The 22,421-nt window shown below is 34.9% G+C and overlaps 1 protein-coding gene across 12 annotated transcripts in view; it reads left to right on the top strand.

The window, feature by feature from the left end:
- The window catches only part of LOC105232423 (protein piccolo), a 75,794-nt gene that overhangs the window by 33,725 nt on the left and 19,648 nt on the right, over positions 1 to 22,421 (top strand). For 8 of the 12 annotated variants that reach the window (XM_049458962.1, XM_049458947.1, XM_049458926.1 and 5 more), the window contains exon 2: positions 5,629 to 6,479. The exons of the other annotated variants lie outside the window; for them this stretch is intronic. In XM_049458962.1, the coding sequence (XP_049314919.1) occupies positions 6,025 to 6,479 (455 nt within the window). In that variant the 5' untranslated portion in view covers positions 5,629 to 6,024. The remainder of the gene's footprint in view (positions 1 to 5,628; positions 6,480 to 22,421) is intronic. 12 annotated transcript variants of the gene reach the window in all.

The raw sequence follows: 22,421 nt of genomic DNA, 5'->3' as shown, positions 1-22,421 counted from the left end.
ATGTGGGTGCATGCAATAAATTTTCTACTTGAAAAATGGAAAAAACACTTTCTGCAGTTTCCCGCAGACACGAAGACTTTTCATCTTTTGGCCTTTTTACACAAAGAATTTGTAGTTGTTGCTGTAAATGCGCGTATTTATGCATAATTGTAGTTATATCTATGCATGTATGTACATATGTAAGTGGAAGTTCTCAGCGCCGCACTGCACTTTTTCATACAAATTAATTTTATTTATTCTATTTTGCTGTTGTTGCTTGTCTTTATTTATGCTTGAAAAGACGATAATAGAGGTGAGGAAGCACAATGGATGACTGAGTGCGCGTCCGTCGAGCAGGCAGCAGAACAGTGTTGTTGATATGAATGGACGTGATGAATCATTCCGCTTGGCACTAAATGCATAGCTATGTTCTCATACATATGTACATTTGTATGTGGCAGCACCCCACACGCACCGACTAAATGTGCCGCCGATTGAGCAGCCCAAATGGCATACATAAATAAATATATATCTATGGTATAAATATACTTAGTTATAGGGTGATTTTTTAAGAGCTTGATAACTTTTTAAAAAAAAAAAACGCATAAAATTTGCAAAATCTCATCGGTTCTTTATTTGAAACGTTAGATTGGTTCATGACATTTACTTTTTGAAGATAATTTCATTTAAATGTTGACCGCGGCTGCGTCTTAGGTGGTCCATTCGGAAAGTCCAATTTTGGGCAACTTTTTCGAGCATTTCGGCCGGAATAGCCCGAATTTCTTCGGAAATGTTGTCTTCCAAAGCTGGAATAGTTGCTGGCTTATTTCTGTAGACTTTAGACTTGACGTAGCCCCACAAAAAATAGTCTAAAGGCGTTAAATCGCATGATCTTGGTGGCCAACTTACGGGTCCATTTCTTGAGATGAATTGTTGTCCGAAGTTTTCCCTCAAAATGGCCATAGAATCGCGAGCTGTGTGGCATGTAGCGCCATCTTGTTGAAACCACATGTCAACCAAGTTCAGTTCTTCCATTTTTGGCAACAAAAAGTTTGTTAGCATCGAACGATAGCGATCGCCATTCACCGTAACGTTGCGTCCAACAGCATCTTTGAAAAAATACGGTCCAATGATTCCACCAGCGTACAAACCACACCAAACAGTGCATTTTTCGGGATGCATGGGCAGTTCTTGAACGGCTTCTGGTTGCTCTTCACCCCAAATGCGGCAATTTTGCTTATTGACGTAGCCATTCAACCAGAAATGAGCCTCATCGCTGAACAAAATTTGTCGATAAAAAAGCGGATTTTCACATTTCGAACCGAACACTGATTTTGGTAATAAAATTCAATGATTTGCAAGCGTTGCTCGTTAGTAAGTCTATTCATGATGAAATGTCAAAGCATACTGAGCATCTTTCTCTTTGACACCATGTCTGAAATCCCACGTGATCTGTCAAATGCTAATGCATGAAAATCCTAACCTCAAAAAAATCACCCGTTATACTTGGTTTGGTTGTTGTATTTGAGAAGAATGCGGCCTGGCAGACATCAGCGCTTTGTAATAGATCGCACGCTCCGCACTCAACACTCGAGTATTTGGCCTCCTGGCGGCTGGCAACCGCATTCACCTTGTGCCAGAAACGCCGCCACCTACCTACTCACCTACACATACACAAACACATATGTACAGCATACCTAACAACAACAACAATGTTTGCGCTGACTGCCCTATTAGCCCAAAGGCAAGCAACCACTAAGTAAATGCCAGCCAAGTTCAGCCCGACAGACACGTCAAGACATTCATGCCTTGCCACAAGGCATTGAAAGCGAGTAGCAGAAGAAAAAGAAATTGAAAAATGTGCGACCGATCACACTAAAAGGTTCCATCTCACGCTCAAAAATGTTTATCGCATTTTCTACTTCATTAGAACTTTTCATGATCGCATTGAATTCAGTTCGTATTTTTTTTACATTTTTTTCTTGGCTTGGTAAGCGATCAGGGCACTATGACGTGATGTGATCATGAATAATTTGTTCGCTTTTGTGATAAAAAAGAAAACATAAAAAACCCACACACTTTACTTACACACAACGAAACCGCAGTATGTACATACTTATATACATACATATGTGTGACGATCAGCTGTTGGTCGTATGTCGCTTGGCATTTCGAAACCATACTCCAACCGTATGCTATGAGTCAGCAGTATTTCCTCAAAATTTAACAGCCTCAAATGGCTAGCTGAATTGAATTAGAGTTCAAACACAGTTGCTTGCTTTATTTGGGGTTCAAGAAGATCACATATCATGATCATTGCCGATCATACTGATCAATTTCAGACTATTTGTCAGCGCACAAATGAATGCCCGCAAATTGAAGATTTGGCAAAAACGAGGCCAAGCAGTGTATTGCATTGCTATAACACACATGCACAAATCAATAAAATGTTGATATTTCCTCATTAATGATCATGTCAGGATCCTCTTTGCTCTCATGCGAGCGTATTTAATGCTTTAAGCTTATTATTACCTCATGCGCTTATTATACGAGTTGTATAGCTGTATGTACATATCTTTGTACTTTACTAGTGCCGCGTTTTGAGCTCGCCATGAGTGCGAATTTATTACACGCTTTTATGATGCGTTTTACGTTTGCTGCCTAACCATTTGTTAGGCTTTGGTTGCCGTTTCACGCATTTGTTATAGTTTTCCGTGAATTTTACGTCCGTTTGTAAGCTGAGACAGCGCGATATCCTGCTGGTAATTTGATTCAGCTGTAAGTGTTATTTATTGACAGCTGTCAATTTTATGTACCATAAAGATCACTTCGTGTAATGAAGATCATTTGGCTTGCTGATCTTGCCGAAATTGGTTTCATAAATTTTTGGTATGAAGACAAGAAAGCTCTTTTACCATATTTAATAACTTGACGCAGAGTACCGTTAGTTTATTTGAAAAGCAGTAATTTCAACAAGTTACTCTTTCTCAGGAGTACATAGTTAATCCGATCGACTTTTTAAGTAAGGTTAACTTGAGTTAGGTGGCTGATCTAGAGAGATCGCACGTGATCGCTATATGTAGTCCTTTGACTTTGATTCCCAGGCTTACAGCTTGGACACCAATAGGGTAATGGCCTGCTAAAACCCCCACAACTAGGGAGAGACTGAGGGTAAAGAGACCACTAGACCACTAGATCTTTTGCAGTGGATCTTGGGCCAAAATGCTTTTGTGACAGCGCATGTATCAATGGTGGCCCAACGCGAAGCCTAGATATCTAGTAGTAAAACATAAGAGTATACGGGGGCACCGATCCGTTCCCATTCTACTTACAGCGGTTCTAAGGTGCCATTCCTTGCTAGCTCATCAGCTTTACAAATTCCTGCGATTCCACTGTGATCTGGCACCCTTACCAGTCTTATCACAAAGAGCCTCGATTCTATTGATAGCGGGATTAGGTACTCCTTGACCAACCCTGAACGCATTGTTAATGGGTTCAAAGCTAGTATGGCCACCCTGCTATCTGAGTGGATGGTCACTTCTCTGAAGGAGGCTGCACTCCGGATCAGTAAATTTACTGCTACCTCAGTGGCTGCAACCTCGGCTTGGAAAGCACTGCAATAGTCAGGAAGTCTGAAGCTGGAGTTGATAGAAAGCTCTTAATAGTAAACCCCTTCACCCCAAGCTTTGACACATTCGTAAAGCAGCTCACTGCCCTTCTCCTCCAACGGCTTCTTCTAACACACAGTTTCCTCGCAGGTATATGGGCAGAGCTCGGTTTAGCCAGAGTTCGGTTTAGCGACTCCATGATCCAAGTGGTCCAGTATGAAGTCAAAGTGTACAGACTTTGATAACAAAGTGCTGTAAGGTGCAATAGTAGTTCTAACTGGACTCTGTCCGATCGGTATTTATGCGTTAAACTGAATATTTTGGAAGAAGATGAAATAGAACCAACTCAACACTCCCTCGTCGTATGTGCCACCTTTGCAAGATCAAGGCAAAAACAGCTCGGCTATCATACTTTTAGACATCCAGCCGAAGAAGTGGAAAGAGCAATAAAGCACCTAAACAGATTTGTGATAGGTTCAAGCGCCCTGAATAGCTGATAGAATGATAGCCGATATATATCCAATCAGGAGTTTATCATCTGGCTTCCCAATGGACTGTATGTACATTAGAGTCCAAGTGTGATCTCTACGCGATGTGAAGCAATCAGCCATCTAGTCTAAGCTAAACTAACCTTCCTTGGCATCTAACTGATTGAATACATTAATTTCCTATAACAAATTGGTCATAATTAAACACTCTAAATAAAAAGTGATCATAGCAAACAGTAAGTGATCTCAAAGTGACACGAATGGTACGGTATTGGACGAACTGAATGATTTCTGTGCGAAAAGTCGTTTCAGCTAAAATTTCCGATTGGAATCCGTTTGTCGACTATTTTTTCAGCTAAGATTTTAAGGTGAATAAATGTTGCCTCAAAAGTATAGGAGATGCCACAGACCGCCTTCAGTTAAGCTTCAAAGTGAGTTCACTGCATCTACTTACTTTTTGGTTTATGCGCAGTTTCAAGTCGGGCCTAGAACAAGTAATACTTCTAATTTTTTGATTTATTATTGTTTTTTTATTAAAAACAATCAAAATTAAGTACAAAAGTCATTTTAGGAAAAGCCAGTGCCAACAAAGGCAAGACAAGTGTCCAAATAATTTTTAGCAGTAAGCCAATTTGTAGGCGCTTAAAAAATAATTTTTGAAATAAACACAATAATAATTTATATGAGAAAAAAATTATTATACGAAAATACGCTATATTTGTAGCGATTAATAGCTTAATAAAAATTTAAATAATAAAAATTGTTAATAAAATACATATTTTTTCATAATCTGGACTTTATACAGGCGACCAAAAGCCATAAAGTTCCACTTGCAAAATTTAGTAATTTTTTGTTTTGAACAATCACATTTAATGGCTAAATGTTTGATGTACATATTTCGATTTTAATTATATTTACAAAAATATATACCCTTACCTAAAATGCAAAATAACGTAACATCACTTTTCATAAGTTTAAAGGCGAAGGAAAAACATTTTAATAGAAATCACTCATATAAAAAAAAAATCGAGTTTTGGTTATAAAATGGTTATATATTGGTTATAAAGTGGTTATATATTGGTTATAAAATGGTTATATATTAGTTATATCTGACAGCGGGAGCTGAAAATTTTATAATATAATAGAGTAAATCGTAAGCAGTACAAAAACTCAATTTCGATTTTGTAGTTTTGATTATAAAATGGTTATATATTGGTTATATCTGTCTGCGAAAGCTGAAAATAATATGATGTAAGCAATAGAAAACTCAATTTCGTTCTTTTTGATGATACCTTATTTTGAATTTTAAATAACGATATACATATACATATATCACACTTTATATATATCAATGTATGTGTTTCTAAAAAAATCATGAACGCTTTGTGCTCAAATGTCGTTGAAATGCGATATTATTGTAACAAAGGAATCCGGCGGCACCCACACTTCAGCTTTTTAATTATTGTGTATAACGACGGACGATGCATTTTCTAGAAGCGCTTAGATATGCGCACGTACAGTCGGACATATGTAACTGATAATAAAATTTATAGGCATACCAATAAAGGCAGTGATGAGTGGCGGCACAATTAGGAGGTGATTATAAAGTAATAAAATCAATTGAACCGGAATACAAAGAAAATCATAAAATACTCATTTAAATACGTGATTAAGTCAGCAACGTGTTAATACGCTGGCAAATAATAACAACAACAACAAGAAATAATAATAATAATCATAATCAAAATAAGTGATCTACAGTGAACGTTGCAGCACGCACTGAATACGCAAAACCAACAACAACAAACAAAAACAATTCATTGTGATTTTCTGAACGCAAGTGAAATTGCGCAAAACAACAAGTGCTAAACACAAAAACAACAAGTCTGAAGTCTAGTGCATTTTAATTGCAAGAAAACTCAGCACACGCGACGCCCACAAGTGTGAAAATGGCCACGACAATGCAACAGAGTGCCGCGCCAGCGAATGCGGCCACAAACCCCCAACTGAAGCGCATTGTCTACTCGAAATATCGCGAACTTTTGGGCTCCTACAACGACAAGGCGAATGCAATTATCGAAACGCTGCCCGCTTATATGGTGCGCGAGGATCGCGGCTTTCATTGTGAGCCCAATGGCGTGGTGACTGCGACAGTAACAGCGGCAGCGCCAACGCCGGCAACAGTAGCGTCGAAAACAATTATAAGCATACCAGCGAGATCAACAACAACAACAGCTACACCACCAAGTCAGCATATAACAGCAACTATTGCTGGTACGGCAGCGCCAGCAGCGCACACGAATGGCACGGCGCCACCGAATTGCGCGGCGGCAGCGCTGCTACGACAAGTGGCCGCGGCGGCGGCCGCAGCAGCAGCGGCACAGGGTGAACGTGTGAGCGAATTGTAAGTGCGCACATTTTACTTGATTGTGATTGTGGGTATGGGTTTATTGTAAATGTTTGAAGTTTTTCTTATTGAATTCATGCAATTTATTCGTGTTGTAGATATATTGATAAAAATTAGTAGGATTTTGATTTCTGTCGATATTCTGATTTTTTTTCTTGATTTGTGGTGGGCCCAAAAAAATTTCTGTGACGACAAGAGTGAAAAGAAAAATACCTAAAATAGTAAAAAAATTTTAATTAAAAAAATAAATATAAAATAAATATATTAAATATTATAATAATCTGAATTAATATTTTTTATTTATATTAATTATTTTTACTATGTGATTTTATTTAAATTTGTCTAGTATTTAGGTAAGGTTGAAAATTAATTAATTATTAAACAAAAGTAGGTAACAAAATCAAATTTTTCAGTCAAAAAAAAAATTGTTAAAATATAAATTACGTATTTGAAATAATTTTTAACAGTATAAAAGTAACTGAAGAAAAACTTTCGGAGAATAAAATGATACAATTTTAATAAAAAAATGGAATCATTACTTAAAAAATAAAAATTATCTCAAAATTTCGAATAAATAAAAAAGCAAATAAAGTAAATGTATAATAAAATAAATGAATAAATATTCGAAATTAAAATTAAAAATGTTTATAAAAGTAAAAATATAATATAAGGCAGTCGAAAAAGTCTTTTCGTATTTCTAATCAAACTTCAACTTATTTTTTCCATATTTATAATGAACTTTAATGAACATTACTCCATCAGTGTAAAACCTTTCTGGTTTCTCGGCGAAAAGCTGCGACAAGTAATTTTCCCAGGCTTCTCTTGAAGCCAACTTTACTCCATTAAGGGAGTTCTGCATTAACCGAAGTAAATAGTAGTCCGATGATGCAAGGTCAGGGCTATATGGTGAATGCATCAAGAATTCCCAACCAAGCTCTACCAGTTTTTGCCGAGTTATCAAAGAGGTGTGTGGCCTAGCGTTGTCCTGATGAAAGATGAAGCCCTTTCTGTTGATCAGTTCTGGCCATTTTTTCGATTTCTTACTTCAATTTCATCAGTTATTGACAGTGAAATGTGGAATCAATCGTTCGACCAGACTAGAGCAGCTTATAGTAGACGATTCCTTTTCAATCTCACCAAACACTCAACATATCCTTTCGAGGGGTCAATCTTGGCTTTGCGACCATTTATTGAGCTTCATCACGCTTGGACCATGATCTTATTCGCACATTATACATAATTTGATCCACTTCTCTTATTCTGTTACTATTCGCTTCAGAAATGGTTCGATTTCATTTAATTTCAGCAAAGAATCGTAGATGTTAATTCGGTCAATTAAATTTTTCACAGACAATTCATGTGGTACCCAAACATCGAGCTTATTTTTTTTTGGTTAAATGAAGCTTAAAAACATAATATGATCGGTAGCATCGGTACCGATACAAAATACGAAAAGACTTTTTCGACCATCTTCTAATATATCCTATAATATTATATTTATTATCTTTATGCATTGTTTTGGATGGATACGATTGTTTACAGTCTGTTTCTGATTGAGTTCTTCACTTAGCAAGCAAACTTTTATGAAATTTTAATTTTTTTTCAACAGAAATTTTACTCAGAAAATTCAGAGCTTTTAAATAGTGTAAAAAGCGATGAGTGATTCCAAAGTTTGAGCTTTTAATATTAGTGAAAATGTATTTAAAAACTGCAAAAAAACATTAAAATACAGTTTAGAGCTTGCAAGAGAAAAATATCTTTTGTTCAAAGGCCTCCATAAAATTGCAAAAAGTATATTCATATAAAAAATTATGAATAAATGTGATTATGAAAAACTTTTACCTAAAAAAAATTATTTTTGATAATAAAACCAAACGTTATTTTCTTGAGAGCAATTTTTTTATTGTTTGTGTTATTTATTATTCGAATATTTTATGTATATTACATGCATTCCCGAATGTGTGCACTCCCTCCCCAATCGACCACAAAAACGCCATCTTGTGGTTTCGTCACTCATTTTTCGCCGACTTGTTAACGTGCATCTATTTATAGCAACGCATGCTGTCATTATGTCATGTACTGCAGATGCAATAGCTTGCGCGACACAACAGTCAACTGCCTCTAATCCCCCACCACACATACAAACAAAACACTCACACATGCATACAACAGACTTACATATACAAACACATACACATACTTACATATGTACTGAGCAACGCATTTGCTTTTCTTTTTTCATGACGCCCTTGATCTTGAAAAATCGCTGTGAGTCAGTGTTGTTGGCTGTGTGTGGGTGAGGCGGAGGGTGCCGCTGTGGTCTTGTGTTTGATGGAAAATAAAGAAAAGCAAAAGTTTCGCGGGCCATAAAGCGCCAAGGCGGCCCCCTCACTCCAAGCGACACTAAGTGAAATGCCATTGAACGCTTAAAAATGCCTTCCAAGAAGAAAGAAACATTAAAAAGGCAAAAAAAAAGAAAAATATGTGAATGCCAATAAAGAAAAAACACAAACAACAAATGGGTGATGCCAATCAACGACAGCAGCAACAACAATAACACCAAGAGCAGTAGCTGCAGCAGCAACATGTTGTTGCTCCAGAGTCATGACTTGCCTTACTGTATGCAGCTATGTATATAAGCTGACATATCTACTTGTATGTATATGTATATGCATATGTGAACACACTTGTAAATATATAAGTACAAATATATATACATACATATACTTATATATGCTCCTCGGTTGCTATGGCTCAGGCCGTTCGAGTATACCGCATTTCTTTGTTGCAGCCTTTGTTTGGGCAAAGCAAAATGCAACTTGAAGTGAAGTGTGTATTACGAGATTAAATGGCGTTCATTAAATTGTGGATGCTGCTGGTCGCTGTGAAAAAAGGAGTGTAAAAAATAATTGCACGACGAATCAGTATTACATATGGGTCGCACATTCACTGAGTGTCGTATTTTTAAGTGTCGCTGCACTATTTTTAGCGATCACAGATTTCTGTGGAATCAGCAGCGCAAACAAAAGGACCAAGTATGGGAAGAAAATCGAAACTTGATGAGTAAGGGAAGTGGAAGTCGCTATGTGTTATAGGGCATTGTTGTAATTTTATTTTTAGGCGATGCAAATTTTTCCAAGCTAATAATTAGAATTGAGTTGCACTTAAAAAATGCGAAATTAATTAAATCATAATAAATAAATCACAAAAAATACGAAAAATTACAGAATGTAATGCTGACTTTTTAACTCACCTTTTTTTTTGGCTTAAACTAACAGTAATCGATGACAAATTTCAAAAAGATATGTCATCAAATAAAAAAGTATCCATACAAGAATTTGTTTTCGATCTATCAGTTTGTATGACAGCTATATGCTACAGTTGTTCGATCTGAATAATTTATTCCGAGATTATACCATTGTCTTGGGTACGAATTCGAGCCGAATTTCGTACAGATAACTCGTCAAACAGAAAAGTTTTTCATACAAGAACTGAAAATTGAACGATCAGTTTTCCATAGAAGGGCTAGATTCTGAACGCTTAGCATGTATGACAGCTATAAGCTATAATGATCCAATCTAAACCATTTCTTCAGGTGATAAATATTTACTTTAGATAATGATCCATGCCAAATTTCGTGAAGATATCTTGACAAATAAAAAGTTTTCCGTGCAAGAACTTAATTTTGATCGATCAGTTTGTATGACAGCTATGCGATATAGTGGTGCAATATAGATGATTCTAAGAAGTGAGCACCTTGTTTGGAAGAAAAGGACTTAGACAAAATTTCTGAAAAGTTTTGAGATATCGTTCTGAAATTTCGCACCTTTTCTCTTCAAGAAGCTCAATTTATTAATTGTAAGGCCATCAGCCAAGTTGCATTACCATTATTTGACAAAATTAATTGCATAATTAACAGTTAATTGGCGTATAAATTAAAGTACAAAAAAATTTACTATGACAAGTATTTTTCCTTAAACACCCTCTTTTCTTCTGAGTATTTTTTTCTTGGAGAAAATTGAAAACAAATATTAAGATTTTCTTCAAAAGCAAGAGGCCACCAGATGGCAAATTAGCGATATTTATTCAAAATGAAATCAACCATAAGAGAAAGTATAGAACAAAATCCCAAAAAAACCTATAAAAATTCAATAGCCGAAAGTACCACGTTTAAGGAATGATTTGTTCTAAAGGCGCAATTTCTTGATGATTGTGAATTTCTATTTATGAAATCATATTCGCAAACGGAGAGTCGTAAATCAACAATGAAAATTGAATATACAAATTATATATATACTGCATAGACTTACGAACATCGATAGATGTATGTATGAAGCCATATATACTATGTACAAATATGTATATATATATATCAGCGACATTTAGTCATTAATATGTCACCAAAGAAATTTGTCTTGGTTTTTGTTTTGAACATATAAGAAGCTCTAAGTGCAATTCCAGAGCAAACAAAAACGTAAACATATATTGTAAATATGAACACAAATTTTTTTTGGTTATAAAGCGTCGTGCCAAATGACATGAGTCTTCTTTTGGGTGGTGCCGCTTTGCGAGGAGCATTTCAAGCACAAAGCACACACGTCGCCTTCATGCTGATTAGTCAGCACTGACCTCTTGAATGAACATAATTTTCGAAAATTTTGAAATATTTACGATGTTTTTAAATATAATTTGGATGCATTTATTTTTAAATACAAGAGATTTCATTATTTTTGTGTGACAACATTGTTTTGTATGATAATAAAAGCAAGCAAAAATCATTTTTCGTTTAAAAATAAAAAAAATTAGAGTCGTTGGTTTTCAAGATTAATTTAATAATTTTTTGTTAAATATATATTTACACACAACTCAATATCTACTATATACCGTGCTAAATACCTCTAAACAAATAAACAATATTTTTCTCAATTTTTTTTTTACATTAAAAAATCACCACAAAATAGGTCACAGCATATACACTGACTCAGCAATGAGTGTGCAATATTAGTTTTCGTTATTGTTCACTTTTTTTCTAAGCAAACAAAGCATTGATTTCTGTAAACCACAAGCACCTATCATATCAGTTGATTTGCATAATTTAACTGTCAAAAGTGTCATTCAGCTTTGTTTACTTTTTCCTGGTGCTCAGCTGCGTCAGTCTTAGCTTTTTGAACGCTCGTACACAGCATACATACCGGCATAGCACCCAACCACTTGGCACATTATCCACTCTTCAAACAACTTCATAACGGGTCTGGCGATTTTCAAAACAAAAAAAAGTGGCCGCCAAAGCGGATACTTGAGTTTTGTTAGCCGCAGGAAGTGGCGCATAGAAATTAGAAATGTCAATACTGTGTGCCACTGAAATTTATAGAAAGATTATAAAAAATGTTTAATGAAGTGCTTGAAAAAATATATGAAGTGGTCTTTTTAATTTGCATAAGACATGCGAAGTGAAACGGGTAACAGTGGTGGCGTAAAGTATGCAGATGTGTTGGAAAATGATATGGAGGGGCTATAGCTTTTAGTGTACTCTTTCATCATAGGTTTCCACCTTCCATGGTGATCTATGAAAGAAATAGACACATATACTGGAGAAATTTTTAAATTTTTGCCACTAATCTCATAATATGATCCGGTCTTGAGAACTTTTATGTCGTTAGTGAAGTAATCGCATATATTTTTAAGGGCAAAAATGCAATGGTTGCCTTTTCGGAGAACATCTCTCTTTCTCTTTCTTACATCTATAAGTTTTTGTACAGGATTCACGAAATAAAATTTGATTACCTATCCATGGGTCAGTGTCTCTACTTTATATTTGTTAACCTATCCATAGGTTAGTGTCTCTACTTTACGGAATATCACAATTTTTCAAAAAAAAAATACGTTGGGAAGATCAAGGCATCGATATGTTTAGAAAGCATCTTGTTGAATACATGACATTATCTCAGTACATCAGAGAGTCGTTAGTATTGACAGAAATGTGAAAGAAACATTCTTCAGTCTTACAACTCCGATTTAAAATACTCATAGCTGTCACTGAAGAAGTTTTCGAGGGTGAGACAAAAAAATTCTTTTGTCTTTATGGCCTGTTCAGAGCCATAGTATGTAGAGCAACTCGAAATTTGGGGTTGCTATAGGCTTTGGTTGAGAATGGGGTTCATACTGGGAGAATACCTCTTAACAAAGAGTACTTCTTAGTTTTATTGAAAGTAGTTATGCTGATAGACATAATATATTAAAATCAACCATACTTAAGTTGCAATCAGTGAAAAAATATACAAATACCTTTAAGGATATACTCGTATTATTATTTTTTAACCCAGAAAATCACGACTACGGAAACTGCAATACATTAAAAAATTAATTTTGATGAACGATCCCACGTACACAAAAACTTCAGTTAGAATTGTCAATTGAGCTTTAGGGCACTCATAGAAATTTTAACAGTAATTTCTGGTAGCGCTGTTGGGTAACTAACCGGTAATTTTACCTAAATTTACAGAAAATTTTCGCGTCCTGTTTCTGGTAGCGCTGATGGGTAATTAACCGGTTATTTTTACCTATAGGTGGCTTACAAGAAGTTTTCGAATCTGGGTGATAGATAAAAAGAGCAGCCAGATCATCACAATATGAGTTTCCTTCGCAATCCCACTGTGCTTAATCATATGGTTGCAAGTTTCAAGTACATATGTTGTATCTACCATATGTATTATATGTATGTATGTATGTATAACAAAAAATTACTCAGAAAGCCTTCAAAATGTTTCGATAATTTTTATTATTTTTCAAGTAAATATTGTTATATTTTTTCTCAAAAGTTCAAGGTTAGCAGCGATAGCTGATAACCAACAAAGTGCAAAAAGTAAAACAGGCGGTTATTTTTTTGGGGAAAAATATACTGAAATCAACAAAGAATAAATAATTGAGTAAGGCATTTCTCAAGGAAAGCACTGCGTATGGTTGAAATGCCTCAAAAATAAGGCAGACTAAACAGACCGACTACCAAAACAAGACGGAAAGTGAAATAACGTTTACTCATACGCACATTGTACCAGAAAGGAAAACCATCAAAAGAGCACGTACGAACTGCTTACAAATGTTCACTATACCTCAAATGCAAATATCTGACTACACCTTCTCATAGTACAAAGTGCATAATATTGATACTTCTACGCGCCAGCTGCCACACTTTTTCAACGAAAACACAAATAATTAATTTTCTTAATGTTTTTTGTTGGAAATATTTTTTTTTTGTTTTTATTTTCGTTTGTTGTTTTCTTTTTTTTGGCTATTTTCTTTCATCAGTTGCAGAGTCAGTTGCAACAATTTGTAATTTATTTTTCCATTTCACTTTGTTTTGTTCGTCCAATAAATATGGTGGTGGTGAAAAATTATTACTCATGCCAAATGTAAGAAAAACATGTAGAAATAAATTGCAAGATTCTTTATATTAAATCAAAAACAACAAATGTACCAAGGTATGAGTCAGATGTTTTGCGCTGTGCTTTGGCGATTTTATAGAATATTGTTTATTTGTGGTTTTGTGGAGGAGGTAATCAGGCAGATGATTAAAATTGAGGTCGAATAGGGTTCAGGCATTTATTTGCTTTTCGCGGCTGTCTTTTTTAATTACCGAAGTGTTCTCATATGCCTGTATGTGTATAATCGATAGCATGTTTTTTAATTAACGCATATTTAATTGAATTAAGTATTTCACAGTTGGATTTTAGATGGAAATTGGTTTTAGAATTACAAATGTTTTGTTAATACTGTTTTGAGATCATAAATCATACAAATCCATGTTTTGTCCAAAAATGCCGAGTATTCTGAAAACATCCTCAGATCTAACCATAAAAAATATATATTTTTTTTGAGGTCGTAATCTATGTTTTGCCTAAAATTCCTGATTTTTCTTAAATCATCATCAGATCATGAGAAAGATGATTAACTCTTTTATGGTTATCATCTCTGGATTCATGAGACATTAATGGAATGATCAGAAGATCATGAAATGAAATTTTGATTTCAGTTGCTTAACTTATTGCTTCATTTTTGTTTCAAACAAATGTTGCTGATTTTTGATTACAATTTGGTTCTAGAACATATCTAAATATAAGAAATTCAAGAATTTATGAATATCCTTAAAACCGCAAGCTTATGACTTATCTCATATTTTATTGATATGAAATCGCCCGAATGGAATATACAGTTTTCATCGAGTATATTCTTCACATAAAATTTTTTTCTTCTCAAAAACTTAATATAATGTTTTCAAAGAACTGTGATATTATGCAGAAAAAGAGTAAATTAATAGCAAAGCTTATGGAAATCATGCCGATAGGGCTTAGACCCTTGTTTATGTAGGTTAACATACAGTAAATGTCTGATTTATATCTAACAGTACCAGAATATTAAACTGCTGAAAATTCGTATGAGAATAAGCAGAGGGCTTTTTGTGATTCGGAGTAACTTAACTTGAAGGATTTGAAATCGATATTTAGAGGTCATATTCATATATTTATTAAATATATATAATAATATATTGGACTTTATGAATATGCTGTGTGGCTTAGGAGAAGACAAAATAGACCTAAGATCGCGGTGCAATCCTCCTGTATTTATCTTATATATATAATAATAAGGACTAATAAGCGGTTAGACATATTCTACATTTAGTCAACTATAGCCTTTAAAACAGCTTTTTACAGAAATACACAGAGGAAAACGTCAGAGGCCTTATTAAGTATATAGAAATGATCATCGTGGCGAGCTGGGTCGATTTAGCCATCATTCGTTTGTCTGTCCGTCTGACTGCATATACGCGAATTAGTCCCTCAGTTTTTAAGACATCGATCAGAAATTTACATATATTTTTCTTCCCAAGAATCATATGGTATAGCTGTCATACAAACTGAACGATCGGAATCTAGTCTTTATATCGGAAATTTTTTTTATTTGACGTGATATCTATTCGAAATTTGGAATGGCTAATTATTCAAAGCATAGTCACAATTTCCGAAAAAATTTGTCAGATTGAGCCATTATAGCATATACTTGGCATACGAACTGAACGATCGAGATCAAGTTCTTGTAAGGAAAACTTTCTTATTTCCAAGATATTTCTACAAAACTTAGCACATATTATTGCCTAAGCTATTGGTACAATTTCTGAAAAAATTGTTGCGATCGGACTAATATAACATACAGCTGCCATACAAACTGAAGGGACAAAATCAAGTACTTGTATGGAAAACCTTTTCATTTGACGAGTTATCTTCAAGAAATTTGACATAGATCATTGATAAAAATTACGGTGCAATCTCCGAACAAACGGTTCAGATCAGATCACTCTAGCATATAGCTGTCATATAAAGGGACCATGAAAATTAATATAAGAATATTTTTATATCCTTTTATGCTAGAAGAAATACACTTGTCTGGGGTATTATAGCTTCAGTGCAAACGAAGTTAACGTTCTTTCTTATTTAAGTACAAATATTTTATTTTTAACAAAATGTCTTTAATCAACTGCCAACTATTCAAAATAGCTTGTTTTGTAGCACATAAAAATGAATAGGAATTACAAAAAATATTCGTTAAAAGTGCAATAAACACAGTTGTTGCTTAAACGCCATGAAAACTTATTATTGAAGCGACGTTGAAAGCCATTGGCCATCAGGTGGCAACCATGAAATCAGCAAACAAATTGTGATTGCCACAGCAGCGCACAGTGTTTGCCACATTTTTATTCGTAGTACAAGTATGTATATAAGTATGTATGTATGTATGTATGTTCGTATATTAATAATTTTATAAAGCTGATGCTACCAGTCTGTTGACCCAAATTTTCGGTGCCACCAAAGCATTACCTAGAAAAAGTGAGTAAATGCAACTTTGGCGCGCTTCACAGCGGTGGCCTGTGGTAGTTAGCCGGTTGGTGCTTTGGTGTGGCGCTGCCACCTCAAAGTGTCCGTCTGCGCTTACAAGTAGTTTACGATAGAACTACTTTCCTACTTTTTATGTGTGTGAAAGAGTGAAAAAAGCGCGAAATAATTGCGAAATGTGTCTGCGAAACCTGTTGGCTTAGAGCCAGTAAAGCCGGCTGCTTACAACGCTAAACAAGTGTAACAAATCAAACGAAGATATGTTACTCGACGCATAATGGCAGTTAACATAAGAATATATTGCGTGTATGTATGTTTGTGTATTTGAAGACTCATTTCATGGTCAACTGCAGCAAAATTGTCCGCGCTTCGCACGCATTTCCACTTAAACGCTTAACGGCTTGTGAAAGCGCGTAATTACAACTGCATAATGTTCTAAGCGCAAACTAGTTAGTATATATAGGGTGATCCATTTCGAGGTTTCCTACTTCATTAAAGAAACAACACAGAAACCTCAAATTTAATGTGGAATGTTTAGTATCATTCGAAAGAACGTTCTTTGGAATTTATTTCTTCTAGATTATCTCTTTCAAATGTTAACCGCGGCTACCTCTCAGATGGTCCATTTTTTGAGTTTAATTGTCGATGAGGGGCGTCGTCTTGTTGAAACCAAATGTTGCGAGATCACGAGCTTCAATTTCAGCCATCAAACAGTCGGTTATTATGGCGCGATTACGGTCGCCATTGACGGTTACGTTTTCACCGGCATCATTTTTATGGACCGATGATTCTACTGGCCTATAAACCACATCAAACCGTTGTTTTCTCGGGATGAAATAGCAACTCTTGAATGTCTTCAGGTTACTCTTCGTTCTAAATGTGGCAATTTGGCTTGTTTACATACCCGTTGAGTCAGAAATGGGTCTTATAGTGGAACAATATTTGGCTCGAAGAAGTTGTATCTTCTTGGAAGATACAGCTTGACACGGCACACGAGTGATCTATCAAAAAAAGGGCTATTGAAAGAAGTATCCCTAGTGGATCACCCGTTGTATGTATTTATGAATGTATGAAGAGCAGGCGGCGGCACCGCATAAAAAATAATGAGCTGATATGTCTGTCTGTCTTCGTTCTTGCGAAATTTAAATCTAATGCTGTGCTTTATTTAAATGATTATGATTTCGTGGTGCTTAGATATGCTCATACATACTTGTATATGTATGTAAATGTGTAGCCATAATCGTGGGACTGGTTAAACCTGGTCATACTAGAAACGGTTGCCATTTCTATCACCTGCAATGTGTTTGGCCGAATTAGGCAACTATTAAACTGTTTTTGTGACATATGGGAAAAAGTGGGAGCTCTGGCAATTCGAAATATAGTTTAAATAGCTGTAATTAAATATTGCGAAAGCTCGAAATTTGAAGGAAGGGCTCATGGGAGCTTTAAGTTCTAATATTAATTAGACAGCGCCAATTTTCGAACTGAAGTAAATGTTTTTATGGAAGGATGCTTAATACCTAGGTACACTAAATGAAAAATTAGAAACAAAATTGATTTTTTCAGAGCGTATATCTAGAGCTTATACTTTTAAAAATAACATACTAACATTTTTAATTGATATCTCCAGAAATTTTTGAATTACAGCATTTAAAGTGCGGCTCAGTTCAATCAGCTCCAACACGTTTTTCTAAAAATCGGAAAAAATTTGCTTGAGTTATATGTACATGGAGACTACAATGATGTACCAGTTATTTGATACGATCAAAAATGGTCAAATGCCGTTTGGCAATCTCAATGTCTGCCGATGATCCGAGGCTTTACTCCGAATACGATTGGAGAAGTGTGTCAGGCCAAATAACGGCCTCCTCTCTAGTCCAAACCAGTCGTTTCACCTCTTCTTCATTCAGGTTAGACTTGCCTTCGAGACAGTTACATATTCCGACCGCTGTCTTGTACCTCGCTTTTGCCTTTAACCCCTCCTAGCTTGATTTCTTCCGGGGCCCTCTCTTATTGCCAGAGTTGGAACCCTTGGGCGTCTGCCCAACAGAGCGAATAAGTTCTCCTTCCTTTTCTGCGTTTATGTTTATAGCACTTTCTTAGTCCGAGTCTTCATGGACTGTGGCACCCGTGCGCTATAAAGCTGGTTAGGCAGTAGTACCACAACCGCCGCACGTACTTCCGTTGCACTCGTCTCTCACCGACGTTTGATATCCCAGATAGTGTTTTATACCTGCCGCCAGGCCTCATATATACCTCATAGTAATGGCCGTTGTATTACCCATTCACGTACTGCTGAGGATACATATGAAGCAGTCATTCATAAGGGGATGATTGGGAACATACATCAGTCTTTGCTAGGAACCGCCTGCCTGCAATGACGCTAACAGGAGCCAACTTGAGCGACACTCATTGTCCAGTCGACAGCCGCGCGAAAGATACAGCTAACATGCATTTTTACCCATCCGAGTTGTTGACATAACCTTGAAAAGAAGTATGAATTATTTCTTCAATTTTCATAAATATTCTTAATTGCCTTAATGACTATTTTGAAAGTCATCCAAGCATTCTTACAAAATTAAGCAAAACATAAAAATCTTATTTGATACCCATATGTATACATAACATATCATAACATAAGGATAGCAACGCATAACGCCAATTACAGTCGGTTCCACGTTTATGCGACCTCACCTTTTCTCAGCTTCCTTATATCGTTAGTTCAAGTTCAACCACAAACAAAGTTGAAATTTTTTCAAATTATTTATATTATTTTTATATTTAATTTAACGGAAAAATACCATAAACACATGTATTGAACTGTATATACACATACTTGTATACATACAATTAAAATAAAATTCATGCTGCCATATCTGTCCAAAAGCCACTTGCACAAACGCCAATATTGCCAAAGCTACAGCTACCATACGGCTCCCGTTTGATTAACGGAATAACTTTCATACTTCACAGCCGAGCGGGAAATACCCAGTAGAGTGGAACCAATGTGTATGTAGCACCCTCCTCTACACTGACTTCAGTGACACCTGTCAAATCATATCGCAAAGGAGCCATAAATGGGCGCGGAACAAGTTTAATTTATGCAATTTCCACATTTGAATTAAAATTGAATTAAAATATGTATATGTATTAGTGCTTAAATTATGAGTGCAAGCTCGTTCAGGATTATTTATCTGCTTTTGGAAGCAGCGAAGTATACGAGTAATTGCCGATAGTTGGAGACTATTATGACATTGAATTGTTCATATGTAATTAATTATAGCGCGTTATGGCGTCGTTGAGGTGTATGGCGATTGTAATGACGATAATTTACACATTTCAATTGCGTTACTAATTAATATTATTTAATTATTACAAAGTGTGGAATGTTTAATATTTATATTTAGTAAAGAAAAATAATTTATATTTTCAAATTGATGGTTTTCTTAATAAAAAAATAATTTTACGAACAGAAATCGAGTTTGAAACATATTTTTTATTCGTTTTTCATAACGGTTTTTATTATTTTTTATAATATATCAGTAGGTTCTTATATACCATTTTTACATACAATATATATTGCGTCTACAAATCGGCCCACATTTCAGTTCACTCATTTACATACCTTCATACTATAGTACAAGTATGCACATACCTACACCTTAAGCCCTGTAGTCTATTATATATAATATATACTAAGCGCACAACCTTAACATTTGTATTAAAATTGTCGGTTTTGCGGTTAGCGCTTACCTACGATTTCTTGTCTTGTCACTGCAACTAATTTCCATACAGTTACGAGTATTTTTTATCGCCCGCATTAGCTGTCTTGCTATAATTTGATGGTAATGCCTATCGTCGCACAACTGTTTTAGTTGTAGTTGTAGCAAACTTCGGTGCTGTACAAGCGCGCCACCGCAATTCTTGATTTGCAACAGTTAGAAAAACCTAATTTCCTCGTTGAAGTCATTAAATTGCGCATATTTTTTTCGAAATTAACAAATTACCAATTAGAGCAAAAGGTAAACAAGCAACTGTTCATGTCAATATTCTGGTTTGGTGTTCTTGTGGTGGCTCAAATTTGATACTAGTTTGATTCTTTTTAACCCTACTTCAATAACGCTAGGTTATAGTGAACTGAGAGTAAAAAATTCTCAAGTATGCATTGTTTTAGTCTACTATGAATGCTTTAAAAAGTCAATAATATTATAGAAGTATTGCAAATTTTATGGTAACATTGAAGTAATAAAGCATTTTTCAATGAAAGAAGGCTTTTTTTCTAGGCTTTTCGCACAGGGTTAAGTGGTTTCTCATTTTCTCGGATAAAAAACACAATTTTTTCAATCATTTTTCTTTTATAAAAAATTAAATATTATGTGAGAATTTTTTATTGTTACAGCCTACACTATTAACAAAGAAATTCTGAAATTTTCGGAAAAAGATATTTTAAGCTCGGCCATTGCGACGCCATTTCCGGTGATCCCTCGGTAAAAAAGATGCACCCGCGTTAGCAGGATAACTCCTTAAAGGATCATCAAAAGTTAAAAAATATGTGTTTTAGTTAAACCCTTAATTTAGAATTTGGAAGATGAAAAAAACTGAGAATTTGATATTTGGCAGGCATTTTTAATAAAAAAAAATGAAAATTTCAGTGAAAATATCGCGAAATTTTTTTTTCAATAGTTGTAATGGAAAAAAATACTCCCAAAGTCCTTAAGAATTTCTCAAAGACCTGTTAAAAATTGCATGGAAAGTGTTTGAGCAATTCCCGAGAAATCTTCAAAAACACAGTTTCGAGAAAAACGCGTTTAAAGATTTGAGTGACAATAAAAGAAGGACAGAAGTGTTCAAGTTCTCAAGGCTGTGTCTTCAAAACTATTTCTCAAATCAACTTGAAATTTTAGGACAATATTCTAGAGAGAACCCGAAAACGTATATAACCTCTTAATTGACCAATTAACCCTCTTTTACTCCACAAAAGCACTAATTTAGATTCGATTTGCAATACAAAATTAAAGTCTTATTTTACTATATTAATTTCGAATTCAAATCGAGCTGGAACTGGAATGAAACTCTGCAGGTTGTTGTCAATGCTGTGAACTTGGCTAAGTTGAACTCGGCAGGTCGTTGATCAGGCTGTAAATTCGGTTGTGTGCGAAGATAAAATAGCATCAAGTAATGACTGTTAATCATTAAAAAAGTACCAAAAGAAAAACCCAAGGGAATCTAAAATATTATCGTTAATAATAATAACTTACTTCAAGCATCGAACAGTTTCCAAAAGAATATTTTCAAGAACAATTAATCATCCATGAATAACCCTTTTATATCTTATCTAACTACATAGATAAGAGTTCGAGCACCTAAAAAATAAAACAGATGCTTAAGGCGCGCACCTAAGTAAAGTTAAAAAATAAATAAAAATAAAACAACAGTTTTTTTAAATAGATTTTAAAATAATTTATACAGTATTTTTTTTAATCATCAAAAAATACGAGTTTTAGATGTGCCCCTTAAGATAAATGAATTCGACGATAAATAAAACAAGAAAAAGGAGAAAGACCTCTTAAGAATGAGAACTCGTTCAACCAAGGGGTGATTTAGGCGATGATCTGAATGTTGGATTATATGCATTTATTCAAAAGTCGTCATTTTCCAGTATTTTAGAAGCTCCATATGACTGTCATCTAATAGAAAGGGGACTAGAAATTACAGTTAACAATCTTTTGTTGAAACATGTCAGAGGGAATATGTTAACGCTCATGAAAAACATCTAGGCATATTATAGAGCGTTTAATCTTAAATTTTATATTTATTCTTTGATAAACTAAAAGGTCTAAAGTTTCGAATACCGACTAAAGCCACAGCTTTTGATATAAATTGCTCTTTAGCAGACAAATTTCGTTTGAATTTACGAAAAAATTACAGCCGACGAAGGCGCTGAATGACGTTTGATTTTCGAGATAACCTCAAAACACACACACCACAAAGGCTGTCAATAACGTCTAGACAAGCTGTAAGTGCCGTTAATACAACACAAAGTGATATTTAATCC

The sequence above is a fragment of the Bactrocera dorsalis genome, chromosome 1 (genome assembly GCF_023373825.1).
Source record: "Bactrocera dorsalis isolate Fly_Bdor chromosome 1, ASM2337382v1, whole genome shotgun sequence".
NCBI classification, from domain to species: Eukaryota; Metazoa; Arthropoda; class Insecta; order Diptera; family Tephritidae; genus Bactrocera; species Bactrocera dorsalis.
This window is presented reverse-complemented; position numbering and strand designations above follow the sequence as displayed.